The sequence below is a fragment of the Protopterus annectens genome, chromosome 8.part0 (genome assembly GCF_019279795.1).
Source record: "Protopterus annectens isolate FY-2018-M chromosome 8.part0, PAN1.0, whole genome shotgun sequence".
Taxonomy (NCBI): domain Eukaryota; kingdom Metazoa; phylum Chordata; order Ceratodontiformes; family Protopteridae; genus Protopterus; species Protopterus annectens.
Genome location: NC_056741.1, coordinates 548,585,803 through 548,598,886, shown reverse-complemented (window position 1 = coordinate 548,598,886; position 13,084 = coordinate 548,585,803). Strand labels below are relative to the sequence as shown.

Below are 13,084 nucleotides of genomic sequence, written 5' to 3'. Positions count from 1 at the left end.
AAACCATAGGCTTCACAATTTTTCTTATTTAGATGCCTTGCTGTTTTGTGCAGATTCTGCATACAGGTACTTGAAGTCCTTAGACAAGGTTGCGTTCCTCCTTTCCCACCTGGACTTCAAATTGAACCTTCAAATGTCCGTCCTTACACCCTCTCAATGAATTGTTTTCTTGGAGTGTTTGATAAACACAGTAAAAAAAGATGGCATTCCTGCCAGATGACAAAGTTCTGACTGATAAGGCCATTTTCTTGCATCTGTCTGTCTTTTAGATGTGGCTTCATCAGAAGGTTCCCTCGAAAATCTAGGCCCTATGTCATCAGTGATTCCCTGCTACCACTAGCCAGACTATACATGAGAAAAAATTAGTGATATTTGAAGAATTGTTGGACCCAGCACCTTCATCTCTTGGATTTCTAGTTTCTTTTTTTTTCCAATAATTTTTATTTTCATTTTACATTTGCAAAAACCATAACCATTCCATATTTACAAAATGACCATATTTGCATGTTATACATTGTGGATAAAGTAGAAACATGTAGGTCATACAACATACCTAATTACAATATATACAAAGATGCTTTCCCAATTAATTTCGTTAGTCTAAAAACAGCACATACAAAAATGATACTTCGTCCATAGTTAAGCTGTGTACTCGTGGGAATACTTCCAGTTCATTTAAGATATGGTGTACCTGGTGCTTTATGCTAATAAGATGTTATAGGACTGTTCCCAGATTGCTTGGGCTTTCATATTTTTGTTTCTTTTGTCCAGTACTATTTTATGTGCTAGTAGATGTTTAATAGCAGATTTCTTTTGGGCAGCAATAGCAGATTTCTTGAATTCCTCCCAAGAGATACTTACAGGATCTAACCATTTGCGAGCTATATATAGCTTCATTAATAAGAAAATCGTTATAAGTGGGTTAGCTTGTTTTCCTGAGATGTTGGCCGGGAGGATGTGTAAAAGAGTAAATTCCAATGTTAGTGTTGATGCTTTATACCCCATTTTTTGCAGTTGTAACTTAAGGGAATTCCAAAGCTTGAAAACGCATTTACAACTCCAGAATATGTGCATTAGGTCTACAATCTGGTCTTTACAGTGTGGACAGTATGGGGACTTAGTTGCATTAAATTTGTGAAGAATTGCTGGGGTGAAATAAGCGTTATTATTAATCATGAGTTGCGTGTAAGAGTTTTTTAAGTGGATTAGTTTTCAATGTTAAGTTGGTTGCCTTTTCTATTTGCTGGTCATCCATATCGGGTTTTAATTTTCTCCAATAATTAGAGAAGAGAAGGTCTTTCTGGAATTTGATTTCCCCTATCATTGTGTATGAGTTTGTTATTGTTTTCCTTGACATTAACATAGTCTTCCAAAGTAGGGTACAGTTTTTGATGTCACTTTCGAGAATGGTAAGGTTTTGGAGGTAACTGGAACATACCTCTTTGATTTATCTTTAAAATTATTATATATACTTTAGGTAAGTTTAGATTACTTCTTAATTCATGAATTGTGCTATTGAGGAATGGGTAGATATCTTGGATTATCTTATGCTTTAACCGAGGGAAGGAGTCTAGGTTTAGCATCTTGTTATTTATTTTTAAGTTAGGATTTTTATGGAGGGGTTGTGGTATTAACATAGCTTGTCCAAGGTTTAAGGAGTGAAAAAGTTTTTGTGTTGTATTTATAGAATGTTTTAGCAGCTCTGTTATGTTATAGGCTTGTAAATCTTTTTTATTTATGAAGGGAAGCAGTTTGGGATTGATGTCTAGTGTTTTTATATACCTATAGTATATTGTTACCCAGGCCGGTGAACCAATTTTTGCCGAGGGTCATACTCTGCTATTCTCAGTATTCTATTAGTGTTGATAATAGAGTAGTAGGTTTTGAAATCTGGCAAGTTCAGACCCCCTGTGTTCTTGGGAAGTGTTTGATTTTGATAGGAGACTCTGGTCTTTTTAGGTTCCCATACAAATTTTGCTAGAAAGGTATGAATTTGTTTGAAGAATTTACTATGTATAGTTATCTGAGATGTCATAAATATATTAATCTAGATAGTATGTTCATTTTAATTATTGATACTTTAGACAAAAACGGTAGCTTAAGGTTATTCCATCTTGTACAATCTTGTGTTATGTTTTGTCATTTAGTTACGTTATGTTGGTAGAATTCCTTGTTATTCTGAAAGAAAGTAATCCCCAGATATTTGGTTTCTTCTTTTATTTTTATTTTGTCTAAGAGAGGTATTAGGGAGATGAGTGTAGGTGGCCTTAAGGGGAATATATTAGTTTTATTAAGGTTTACTTTGTAGTTAGACATGTATGAGAATTGTTCAATTTTGTTTATTAATTTGGTCATGTCTGAGCTTGGTGTAGTAAAGTATATGTTTAAATTGTCTGCAAATGCTGAAAGATAAACTTTGAAGTTATGTATTGAGGGGGGAATTATGATATGTATTTTGTTTACTATATAGGAATAGGGGTTCTAGGAATAGGTTGAAAAGAAAGGGTGATAACGGGCAGCCTTGTCTTGTTCCATTTTTTATCAAAATTCTGTTTGACCATGTTTTGTTTATATATAGGGATGTATATGGATTACTATAGAGAATTTGAATGATCTGTATAAAATTTTTAGGTATGTCAAAGTGTGATAACGTTTGCAGCAAGAATTCAAGATTGACCCTATCAAAAGCCTTGTGGGCATCTACTTCATTATGAAGATGTTGGTATTTCTCTGAGTTGCAAAGGATATTAACGCTTCTAATGTTAGCGTGTTGTCACTGGTTTGTCTACGTGGTGTAAACCCAGATTGTTCTGTAGAGATGATTTTCTCTATCAGATTTTTAACTCTGTTTGCAAGTATTGAGGTCAGGATCTTGGTGTCTATAGTTAGAAGAAAGATGGGTCTATAGCTATCTGGATTTTTAGGGTCGACTTGGTCTTTTAATATAAAAATAGTTTTAGAGGCGTTAAAGTGAATATTACGTATGTTATTATTTATTATATAGTTCAGCACATGGTATGGCAACTAGTGGACTGAAGGATTTATAAAATTCTGAGGTAAGACCATCATGTCCTGGGGCCTTGTGTGGTTTTAATTGTTGTGGTTATCTTGTTAATGGAAATGGGCTCCGTTAGGTTTTTTTGTTGATCTAAATCTAGTTTAAGGAATTTTAGTTTTTGAAGAAAAAGATCCCTATCCTCCTTCGAGGCTTGTAGAGTTTGTTCTCCATATGTTTGAGCATATATTTGTTCAAATACTTTGATAATTTCCTCATTTCTTGTATAGTTTTTCCCTTGGTAATTTACTTCTGCTATAATTGAGGTGGATTTTTGTTGAGCGATAATTCTAGCCAATGCTCTGGAAGGAATTTGGGCTTCTTCTGTGTAATTAGACAACTGTCTTGTCTCATAAAAAGATACATTTCTGTTCTGGAACATATATAGGTCTCTCTGTAGTTTTAGGAGGTCCATTTCCGTTTGATTATTAAGGTTATTTATCAATTCTTTCTCAAGTTGTTCTATTTTCTCCTTTGTTTTATGTTCCTCTTTCAGTTGAATTTTTTATAGGATTTCTATGTTCTGGTACTGAGATTTGTGAAACAGGAACTGCAATGATGGAGGGTTCAAAACTTTCTGAATCTAGGATGCATTTTTATCTCTTCTGATCCCAATCCAATCTGTCCAGATGGACTCTTCAGATTTTATGTGCTGCGCAGTGTCCATGAAAGTCCAAATGCAAGGCTTATGGGGTCCTCAGAACATGCCAAAGCACATAAACATAAAATAGTTGTTGGCAGTGATTCGTGCCTTAAAGTTGCTCACCACTTATGGTCTCCAGGTCTTCTTGTAGTGGTTACAGACAACACTATCATAATGTAGTACTTGAACAAGCAAGGGGGCTACAAGATCATATCCTTTTTGCTGGTTGGCAGTGATGGCCTGGGATCTGGCTCTACAAGATACTCTGACTCTTCAGGACTTTTACATTCAGTCAGAGCAAAACGTGTCAGACATACTAAGCAAATCCTGGACAGACCCTTACAAGTGGAAGCTCCATGTAGAAATCTTGTAGGACTTGATCCAGATAGGGGAACAACTCAAGTAGATTTGTTCACCTCCTTTCAGAACAGACAGCTGTCCGAGACATCCTTGCAACCATGCTTGGAAGACTGATGCTGTATCATTCCTGTGGTCAGGAATGTTCCTGTATGCATTTCTACCCTTTCCAATGATTCCCAACATACTTCTAAAGATTCAGAAAGAATCACCAAAGATCATTATGGTAACCTTCTTTTGGCCCAGGCAAAATTGGTTCTCCCCTTTAATGGAATTGGCCAAGGGCAATTATCACAAGCTTCTTCACAGACTGGTTCTGCTCGCACAGCATTAGGGGCAGATGGTACACCCCAACTTAGAACAATTACAGAAGACAGCCTGGATGATCCTATTTTGTTACCATTTAGGCACCTTTTCCATGAAGATGTGCAGCAGGTATTTAAAGAATCAAGAAACCCTGCAACTAGAAAGTCATACATTTACAGGGGGAAGAGGTTTTCTAGATGATGTCTAGCCAATAAGAGAGGTCCCAAAAGGGTTTTGACCCCTCTAGTTTTGAAATATTTGTATGAGCTACTTAGAGAAGGTTTTGTCATATGCTTTTTTATCAGAGTGCATCTTGTGCCCATTTTAGCTTGTGTGCCAATGGACACCCCCCATCTCTTTTTTTTTTTTTTTTGGTTAAACAGTATATAAAAGGAGTGTTGCACATGAGACCCCCTCCTGAGGACCTCAACTTTGTTCTTGAAAAGTTGACCTTACCTTCTTTTGAACCTGACTGTCAGGCTGATTCATGGTTCATTTTTAATCATTGCCCTGACATCTGCAAGGCAAATCTCTGAGCTCTCATGGTGGGTCAACTCTTCCTTTTTATCACAAAGGGCAAGGTTGTGTTATGCCCTGATCCATCATTCATGCCTAAAGTTGTTTCTGAATGTACCTTGAATCAAGCCATCTATCTGTCAGTGTGCTATCCCAATCTAAAAAACAAGGGAGAAAAAATTCTACATAACTTGGATGAGCACATGCAGCTCAGGTACTATCTTGATAGAACAAAGCCCTTTATGGATGCTGAACAGCTGTTTGTCTCCTATACAGAGGCTAAGAAAGGTCACTCTGTCTGTAAGCAAACTATGGCATGATGGTCGTCCTGTGCTTTGTTTTCTGTTATTCCCACCACAGTAAATCTCTTAATGGCAAGGTTAAGGATCACTTAACTAATGCCTCATTCTCTTCAGTGACATACTGGAAAGGGGTGGACTCTAGAAGCATTCTAGAGGCAGCAGCCTGGTCCTCTGTTCACACCTTCACAAAGCACTGCAAACTGGATTCTTTTTCAAGGTTCAGAGCAAGCTTTGCTCGCACCATACTCCAGGAGCTTCTGGATCCTTATTCTTCCACCTCCTAAGTAGGGTAAGCTTTGAAAATCTCACAAAACGACACAGGCAGAAAGGTATAAAATAACGACCAAGGCCAGTGAAAGAGACCTAAACTTTAATATAAAATGTGCAAAAACCAATACAAGCTCCAGTGCCTCGGCCAAAAAGGCATTTCAAGAGTTTGTATTGGTTTTTGTACATTTTATATTAAAGCTTTGGGAATCTACCCAAAATGCCACTGCCGAAGTGGGAATGATGAGCATAGTAGAATCGCTTAAGTCCTATTTACCTGTAACAGCAGGTGTTTGAATTCCTCATCACGTCAGTTGCAGCAGTCACCCACCTTCCCCAGATTGTGCGTAGTTCAGCTGTAGTTCAGCTGGTTTCCAACAACAACCAAATCAAAGAGGTTACATTTGTTTTTTTATATGGTATTGTGATTGGCTAAAAATGTACTTTTTCTAGATGATGCTGGCTTCAGGTATTTTCCTTTCCTTCTTTGTGGAAGCGAAAAAGTGTAAACACTCACTTCTGTAACAGCTGAAAGTATCCCTCTGAGAATGTGCTCAGCCAGTCAGCTGTCATAGGAAGAGTGTAGGGAGTCTGAGCTTTTGAAAGCTGGCCAGTTCTGGATTATCTTGGCAGATAACCAAAAATGCCACGGGGCAGTGAGTAATTTGAACATCTAATGTTACAGATCTACTTATAGCTCCTGGTGGTTTGGCTACTATGTAAATTCCAAAATATGTGTATTACATTATTCTAATGTGCTTCCATTCCGTTTGATACCTGGCTGCAGGGGTGGTTTGAACTTGGGAATTTTGGGGAATATATACTTCTTAACCCATGCAACGAGACACTGGTGTGAACCAAAAAAAGTGTGCCCTTCCAGCTGATCAGTATTAGTATAAATTTGAGTTGAGTAAGCAATTGGGGGAAAAAGTTTCAAAGGTTTAAACAGACTGCAGAAGGCCCTCTCAAAGAACAGCTGATATAGAGAGTACTTATGCTTGTAACGTACTGTAGATTTTTTGAAGTACCTTAGAAATTATTTTGCCTCTTCCCTTCCTTACATTCATTCCAAGACTTCCATAAGTATGCACTTACAATATCACATTTGTATTTGATTTGACGTCTTTTCTTAAAATGTGTACTTAGAGAGCTGTCACTGTCGTGGTAGTAAAATGAAGCCTTTTAAGACTCTGTTAATGGAGGTGTAGTTTGCTGATGGTGCTTGTAACTGTGGCTGTTTTATAGGCCAGGTTCAGGGGCATTTGGCAGATGTTCCATTTCATTGGTGCAGTCGCATTCTGTAAATGTTCCCACACATCAGGACTACTGTGTGGGACTGGAGGCTGGTGTATTTTTCTAATAGTGATTATTAGTATGGCTGTTTTGTAGGAGTGGGTACAGATGCATTCTTCAGCTGTTCCCTTTCGTCGGGACTACTTTATGGGACCAGGTACAGGTGCATTCTGCAGATGTTGCCTGTCATTGAGGCTATTGTATGGAACCAGGTACAGGTGGATTCGACAGATGTTCCTTTTCATCAGGACTGCTTTATGCTATCAGGTACAGATACATTCTGCAGATGTTTCCTTTCCCTACATCTGCTTCATGGGCCAGGTAGCAGTAAATTCTGCAGATGTTGCCCCTTACCATGATGCATTTATGAAACTAGGTACACACATGCATTCTGCATATTTGACCTCTCACTGGAATTGATTTATGGGATTCGGTACAGGTACAATTTACTGATTTCCCTGTCACTGTGAATGGTTTATGGAACTGAGGTTTGTATTCTGTGGATGCTGTCTGACTTTGGAAGTACATTAAAAACCATGCACAGTTGCATTATTCATCTTTTGGTCCCTTACAGGGACTACTTAATGGCACTAGTTACAGATGCATTCTGCACAATACCATTCAGTGGAACTGCTTTATGGGACCTGTTACCTGTGCATTCTGAAGATGTTTTCCCATGGCAAGACTGATTTTTTTGGGATCATGCACTTGTGGTGTCAGCAAATGTTGTCCCTCATGGGAATTTTCCTTATGAGATCAGTTACAGGTGCATTTTGTAAATATTCTCTGTGAATGGAACTGGTTGCAAGTGCATTCTACAGTTGTTCCCTCCTGTCAGGACTTCTGTATGAGACTGAGTACAGATGTATTCTGCAGATGTTCTTTTTCATCAGGAGTAGTTTGTAGGACTAACCACAGGTGAATTCTGCAGATGTTTCCTCGCATTGTAGCGGTTTTATGGTACTGGTTGTAAGTGCATTCTACAGGACTACTTTATGGAACTGGCTGCAAGTGCATTCTGCAATGTGTCTTATATTGGGACTGCTTTAAAGGACCAAGTACAGTTGCATTCTGTGGATATTCCCACTTATTTAGACTGTTTTAAGGACTGGGCACAGGTGCATTCTGTAGATGTTGTCTCTCTCAATGAGACTAGCTACAAGGCCATTCTGAAGATGTTCCTAGTCTTCAGGACGTGTTTGTGTGACTAAGTAGATGTGAATTCTGCAGATGTTTAATCTCACTGGAGCTGTTTTGTCTTACTGAGAACAGGGACATTGAGAAATGTTACTTCTCATTGATGCTGCTTTATGTTACCAAGCAAAGGTATATTTTACAGCTGTTTCCGACTTCTGGAACCACTTGTGGAACTAGACAGAAGGGCTTTTTAGATAGCCCTTCTCAATGCGGATGTTTTATGGAACTGAGTAATGAAATATATCACATGATGATACATCTGTGCATGACATGAAAAAGTGCTTAGATCTAGTCTGGAAATAGTAAACTTTGAATTGTAGCTGTCCACTGGAGGTGTTTTAATAAAGGAGCCAAATTTTGTGCCACTTCTGAAATGATTAGGGCTGCTTTGAAGAAGCCTGTGCTGTTGTCTCACTGTCAGTCACAGAATAATTTATATTCACCTTTTTAGAATTTCTAGCTGATTATCCCTCCCCCAGGTTTTACTTGTGGTTCTGGCCTTTTTCTGGAATCTTAGTTGTTTGTTCAGAGGCTTTTTGTAGTATGTTCTAAAGTTTATAGACTGGAACATAGAATACTAGATGATGTAAGTAATGAAAATGTATTTTTAGAATAAATTAACTAGAATTTTTGGCACAGGACTGTCAACACTTGCTATTCTGTGCAGCCCTGATAAGTTTCTTCCCTGGATTCCATATGCTTACTGTCCTGAGTGTTATCATAATTACATTTTGAAGTTGGTTGGTTGAAAAGGAACTGCCTTTGTCCTGATGCTGTTTTTAATTGGCTGGCAGGTATTTGCTGTTAACAGATAGCCCAGAGTGATAGCACAGCTGCACAAATCTGTGAGTTGTTGGCTAGCTGTAGTGGTTTGTTCTGCACATTTGCTTTTTCAGATGTTATCTCTCATCCCCCATCCCACACCCCCCAGCTGTTGCAGTTCCTCACTCAGTCTCTCATTTTCTCTCTTCTCTCACCAGACCCCTGGTTGTGATGGTATCCTGGGATCCAATAAGACTGACGATAAGTGTGGCATATGTGGTGGTGACAGTTCTTCTTGTAAGTTTGTCTCCGGGATATTTGACGATGCTTCTGTGCCTATCGGGTACCACAGAATAATTGAAATTCCTAAGGGGGCTACAAAAATCAACATCACAGAAAAGACTGCAAGCCCAAATTACCTTGGTAAGTGTCATTTGCTAAGATACTTTTCATTTTGAATTATTGGTCTAGTATTCTGTTGTGAGAACAGTTTTCTCATGGTGAGTTTTTGTCATATGTGTCATTGAAGATATTTTTAGCTTAATATAGCGATGTAATAGCTGACATTCATAATTAATCTTTTTTAAATACTTTTGTTACTTAAGATACAGGCACACATACATTAATAGAAAGAACTAAATAGTGAATGCACAAGTGAACATATCAGGCACGTAGATGCTGAACTTTGCAATTGTGAGAATGTTGATTTATTTAGCCTTGGCCATGATGTTTTAGAACTAAATGTCACTATGGAAACTAACGTTACAGTTGACATTGGGGATGCTGTTGGTACAAATAATTTGCCATTGTTTTTTTCAGTTGACAATGATGTGAATGTTAATTCACCTGAAGTGGCAATACTGGGTGATAGTATGGGTTCTGGGGAGTTTATTACTGATTGTGGTTTGATTGAATTAAGTGCAGATATTAGTACTTATACGGTGCCTGAAAGTTTAGTGAATGACAACAATGAACATGTAACTTCTGGACAGATTCATGATGTTTTGATTGACAACAGTGATGGGGACATTAGTGTTAGTATTGAGCAGTTGATTTCCATCATTAACAATCAAGTAGGGATATGTAATGGCGAACATCTTAGTAACCCTCTGGTAGTATGTAATACACATGGTGATTACAAAGTATACAATTTTTCCAGTAGGGTTATTAATACAAGACATGTGGAATTACTATCAAAGGGGTTTACCTTTGTGCCCCTAGTCAGGGGTAATTTATCTGACATTCTTATTGATCTAAAACTATTGACAAGGAAAATGAACCTAAAGTTGATGTTTCAAGACGAATTTCAAGGACGGAGTGAAATTTTAAAAAAACCTAGTAAGTTTATACCACCTTCAAACACTATAGTTGGTTTATTTGAAAAAATCTGCGAGGTGGAAATAAGAGACTACCTTAACAAAAGTAAATCTTTGAATAGTTTTCATGCGTTTAACAGTAAAAACAACCTATCTAGGGATGAACGGAGCTTGTTGGATGATTTGGTTAGGGACAGGTCCATTAGATTCATGAAGCCCGATAAGGGCAGTGGCTTAGTGGTCATCAATAGAAATTATTACATTAATCACATGTTAATAATGTTAAGTGGGGAGACCTATGAGGAAAGCAGTTTAAACCAACTTAACATAATTATATTTTCTTTGAAGGTTATTACTTTAAGCAAATCACGGGTGTAGCTATGGGGGCAGCTTGTGCCCCCATCTATGCAAATTATGTTATGTCCTACTGGGAACAGGAATATGTTTTACACAGTGGCTTTAGATCTAAAATTAGACACTACACCCGATATTTAGATGATTTGTTTATAGTATGGGAAGGTAGCGAAGATGATTTGAATGCCTTCATGGAATACATTAATAGTACGGTGCATTTTTTGAAGTTCACTCACTCTATAAGTAAACAGGAGATTTCTTATTTAGATGTAAAGTTAAAAATAGACCCTTTAAATTATTATTTGTCCACTAACATCTATAGAAAAGCCACTTTCTCAAATTCTTACCTCTGTTATTCTAGTTGGCACCCTGACCACCAGAAAAGAGCAATTATTAAAGGTCAGATGGTCAGGGCTGCCAGGATGGTTAGTGATAACTTAGATTTTTTGAAGGAAGTGAAGTTTATAATGAGCATGTTCCTTAGGAGAGGATATCCTGAAGGTATGTGTCTAGCTGTATTGGAGGAAGTTAAACGGAAGAGGGACGAAGGAGTGTATTGGCCATTAATTAGAGGTAGAACAAGTACAGAACTTACAAGAGTGGACCAGGACACAATTAATCAAATTGTTAATGTGGATAATGATGGCCATACTCTACCTGTGACCGATAACACCAGTAGTCATTTTTCCGAACACAACCTTTATTTTATCACCACTTATTCTTATGATGCTCCCAATATTAGGGACATTATATACAACAATTGGAGGTTTCTCAGGTTAGATTGTTTGGTATGGGACAAGCTTGGTACTTATCCCAAATGTGTTTTTAGGAAGGCTAGGTCGTTGAAACAGCTATTAGAGAAGGGTGATAATGTTTCCATTGTGACTGGTAGGCCCGTTGGGAATTTTAAATGTGGGAGATGTAGTATGTGTCATCACATCTTAGTAACAGGTTCCAATTTACAAGTGGTAGGTGTGCCTATTAGATTATATGGGCATTTTGACTGTCATACAAAAAATGTGGTGTACATGGCACAGTGTGTACAGTGTCCAGCGTTTTATGTCGGAAAAACTAGTAGAGCCTTTAAAGAGAGGATTAATGAGCACCTCTCAGATATAAGGCTAAGGAAAAGCACTAACGCCCTTTACAGGCACATTGAAACGCACAATGGACATCATTTCAAGTTTTGTATATTGCAAAATATAATTAAGGATGTACAGGGTTGGATTTTAGATTTGCATTTAGATATTAGTGAAGTAAGGTGGCAACTTAGGTTGAATGCAACTGTCTTTCCTGGTATTAATGATCATATTAGTATAGCCCCAATTTTAAAACTGAAACACATTCTTGGGTGACTTGTTGATAATTTCACTTGTCATGTATAATTGTATTTTTTTAACATTACATATTACATGGTGTGATGCTAGGTGTTCATTTTCATTATAACATTTTATTTGATTTTGTGACACCGTATTTATGAATTTTTTACTATCACTAATGCAGTATGTTCACCATATTATAAGTGATTTGTTTATGTGAGTGTGTGCTCAGGTTGCTTTAAGCATGGTGAAATGTTTTTTGCCTTTTAAGTTTTTAATTGACTAATTGATCAATGATTGTCATCTTATGCTGTATAAATGCTGGTGCGTAACCACCTTTTAACATTTTGTTCTGAAGAAGTCTAAATAAAGACGAAACCTAGGTCAAATTTGTTCTTGTGGTGGTTTCAGTCCTCCAGTACCCATTGTCGGTTCCATTTTCTTTCATTTGGTTTTTGTCATATGTGCCATTGAAGATATTTTTAGCTTAATGTATCGATGTAATAGCTGACATTCATAATTAATCTTTTTTAAATACTTTTGTTACTTAAGATACAGGCACACATACATTAATAGAAAAGAAGACAAACAAAATTAACATTTTCCATTTACACACATTATGCATTGCATTTTCTTTTAACAACTAATCTTCAGTCCAGCATTACACAAATTACTCAATTCCTGCTGTCCCTTAAACCTCAGTCTTTCTACTGAACATTGTGTGTGTATTGTTCCCACAAATTCCCTTTATTTTTATGTGGTTTGCTTTTTCCTTTTCTAAAGATCCCTCTTTCAGTTCATTCATCTCTTTTATATTGTACAATACTTCATATACAGTTGGTTTAGATTTTGATTGCCAGCACTATTAAACTTAATAATGCCTTACTGTATTTAGGTAATTCAGATCCTCTGGCACCAGCTCAGAAGAATAATTTCTTCCCCATCATACCTCCAGCGTTTGTTATTTACCTGAGGAAAATTACTTGAAATCTAATTAGAGTATAAAAATACTAGTTCAAACACTTCCAGACAAAAATCCTAAACCTTCTGAATTTTGTTGCATACTTGGGAGCCATATGTATGTCCTGCCATTGTTCCTTTGTAAATAGTTTTTTTTTCAGTCTATCTTCCCAATCTTTTCTAACCTCCTCTGATTGATTTGGATATTTATCATGCAGTGTTTTATATGCCCTTCTAATTATCCCCTTTTTAATAACAGCCTGTCTTCTAGATTCAACTAAAAACTCTGCCAGAGCAGGTCTTCACTTAGGACTTCCCTATCCCTTTTTGTTTATATATACTCTGAAATCAATTCCTGATAGGGAGGGAAGTCTCTAACCTGCAATCTAAACTTCTTCTTGGTCTCATCCCACTCTATTACCTTTCCCACTCTAGTT

General features: G+C 37.2%; 1 protein-coding gene across 1 annotated transcript in view; it reads left to right on the top strand.

The window, feature by feature from the left end:
- LOC122808922 (thrombospondin type-1 domain-containing protein 4-like) overlaps positions 1-13,084 on the top strand; it is a 2,399,573-nt gene that overhangs the window by 1,662,173 nt on the left and 724,316 nt on the right. Inside the window, exon 8 of the mRNA XM_044080057.1 lies at positions 8,917-9,121. Within this exon, the coding sequence (XP_043935992.1) occupies positions 8,917-9,121 (205 nt within the window). The remainder of the gene's footprint in view (positions 1-8,916; positions 9,122-13,084) is intronic.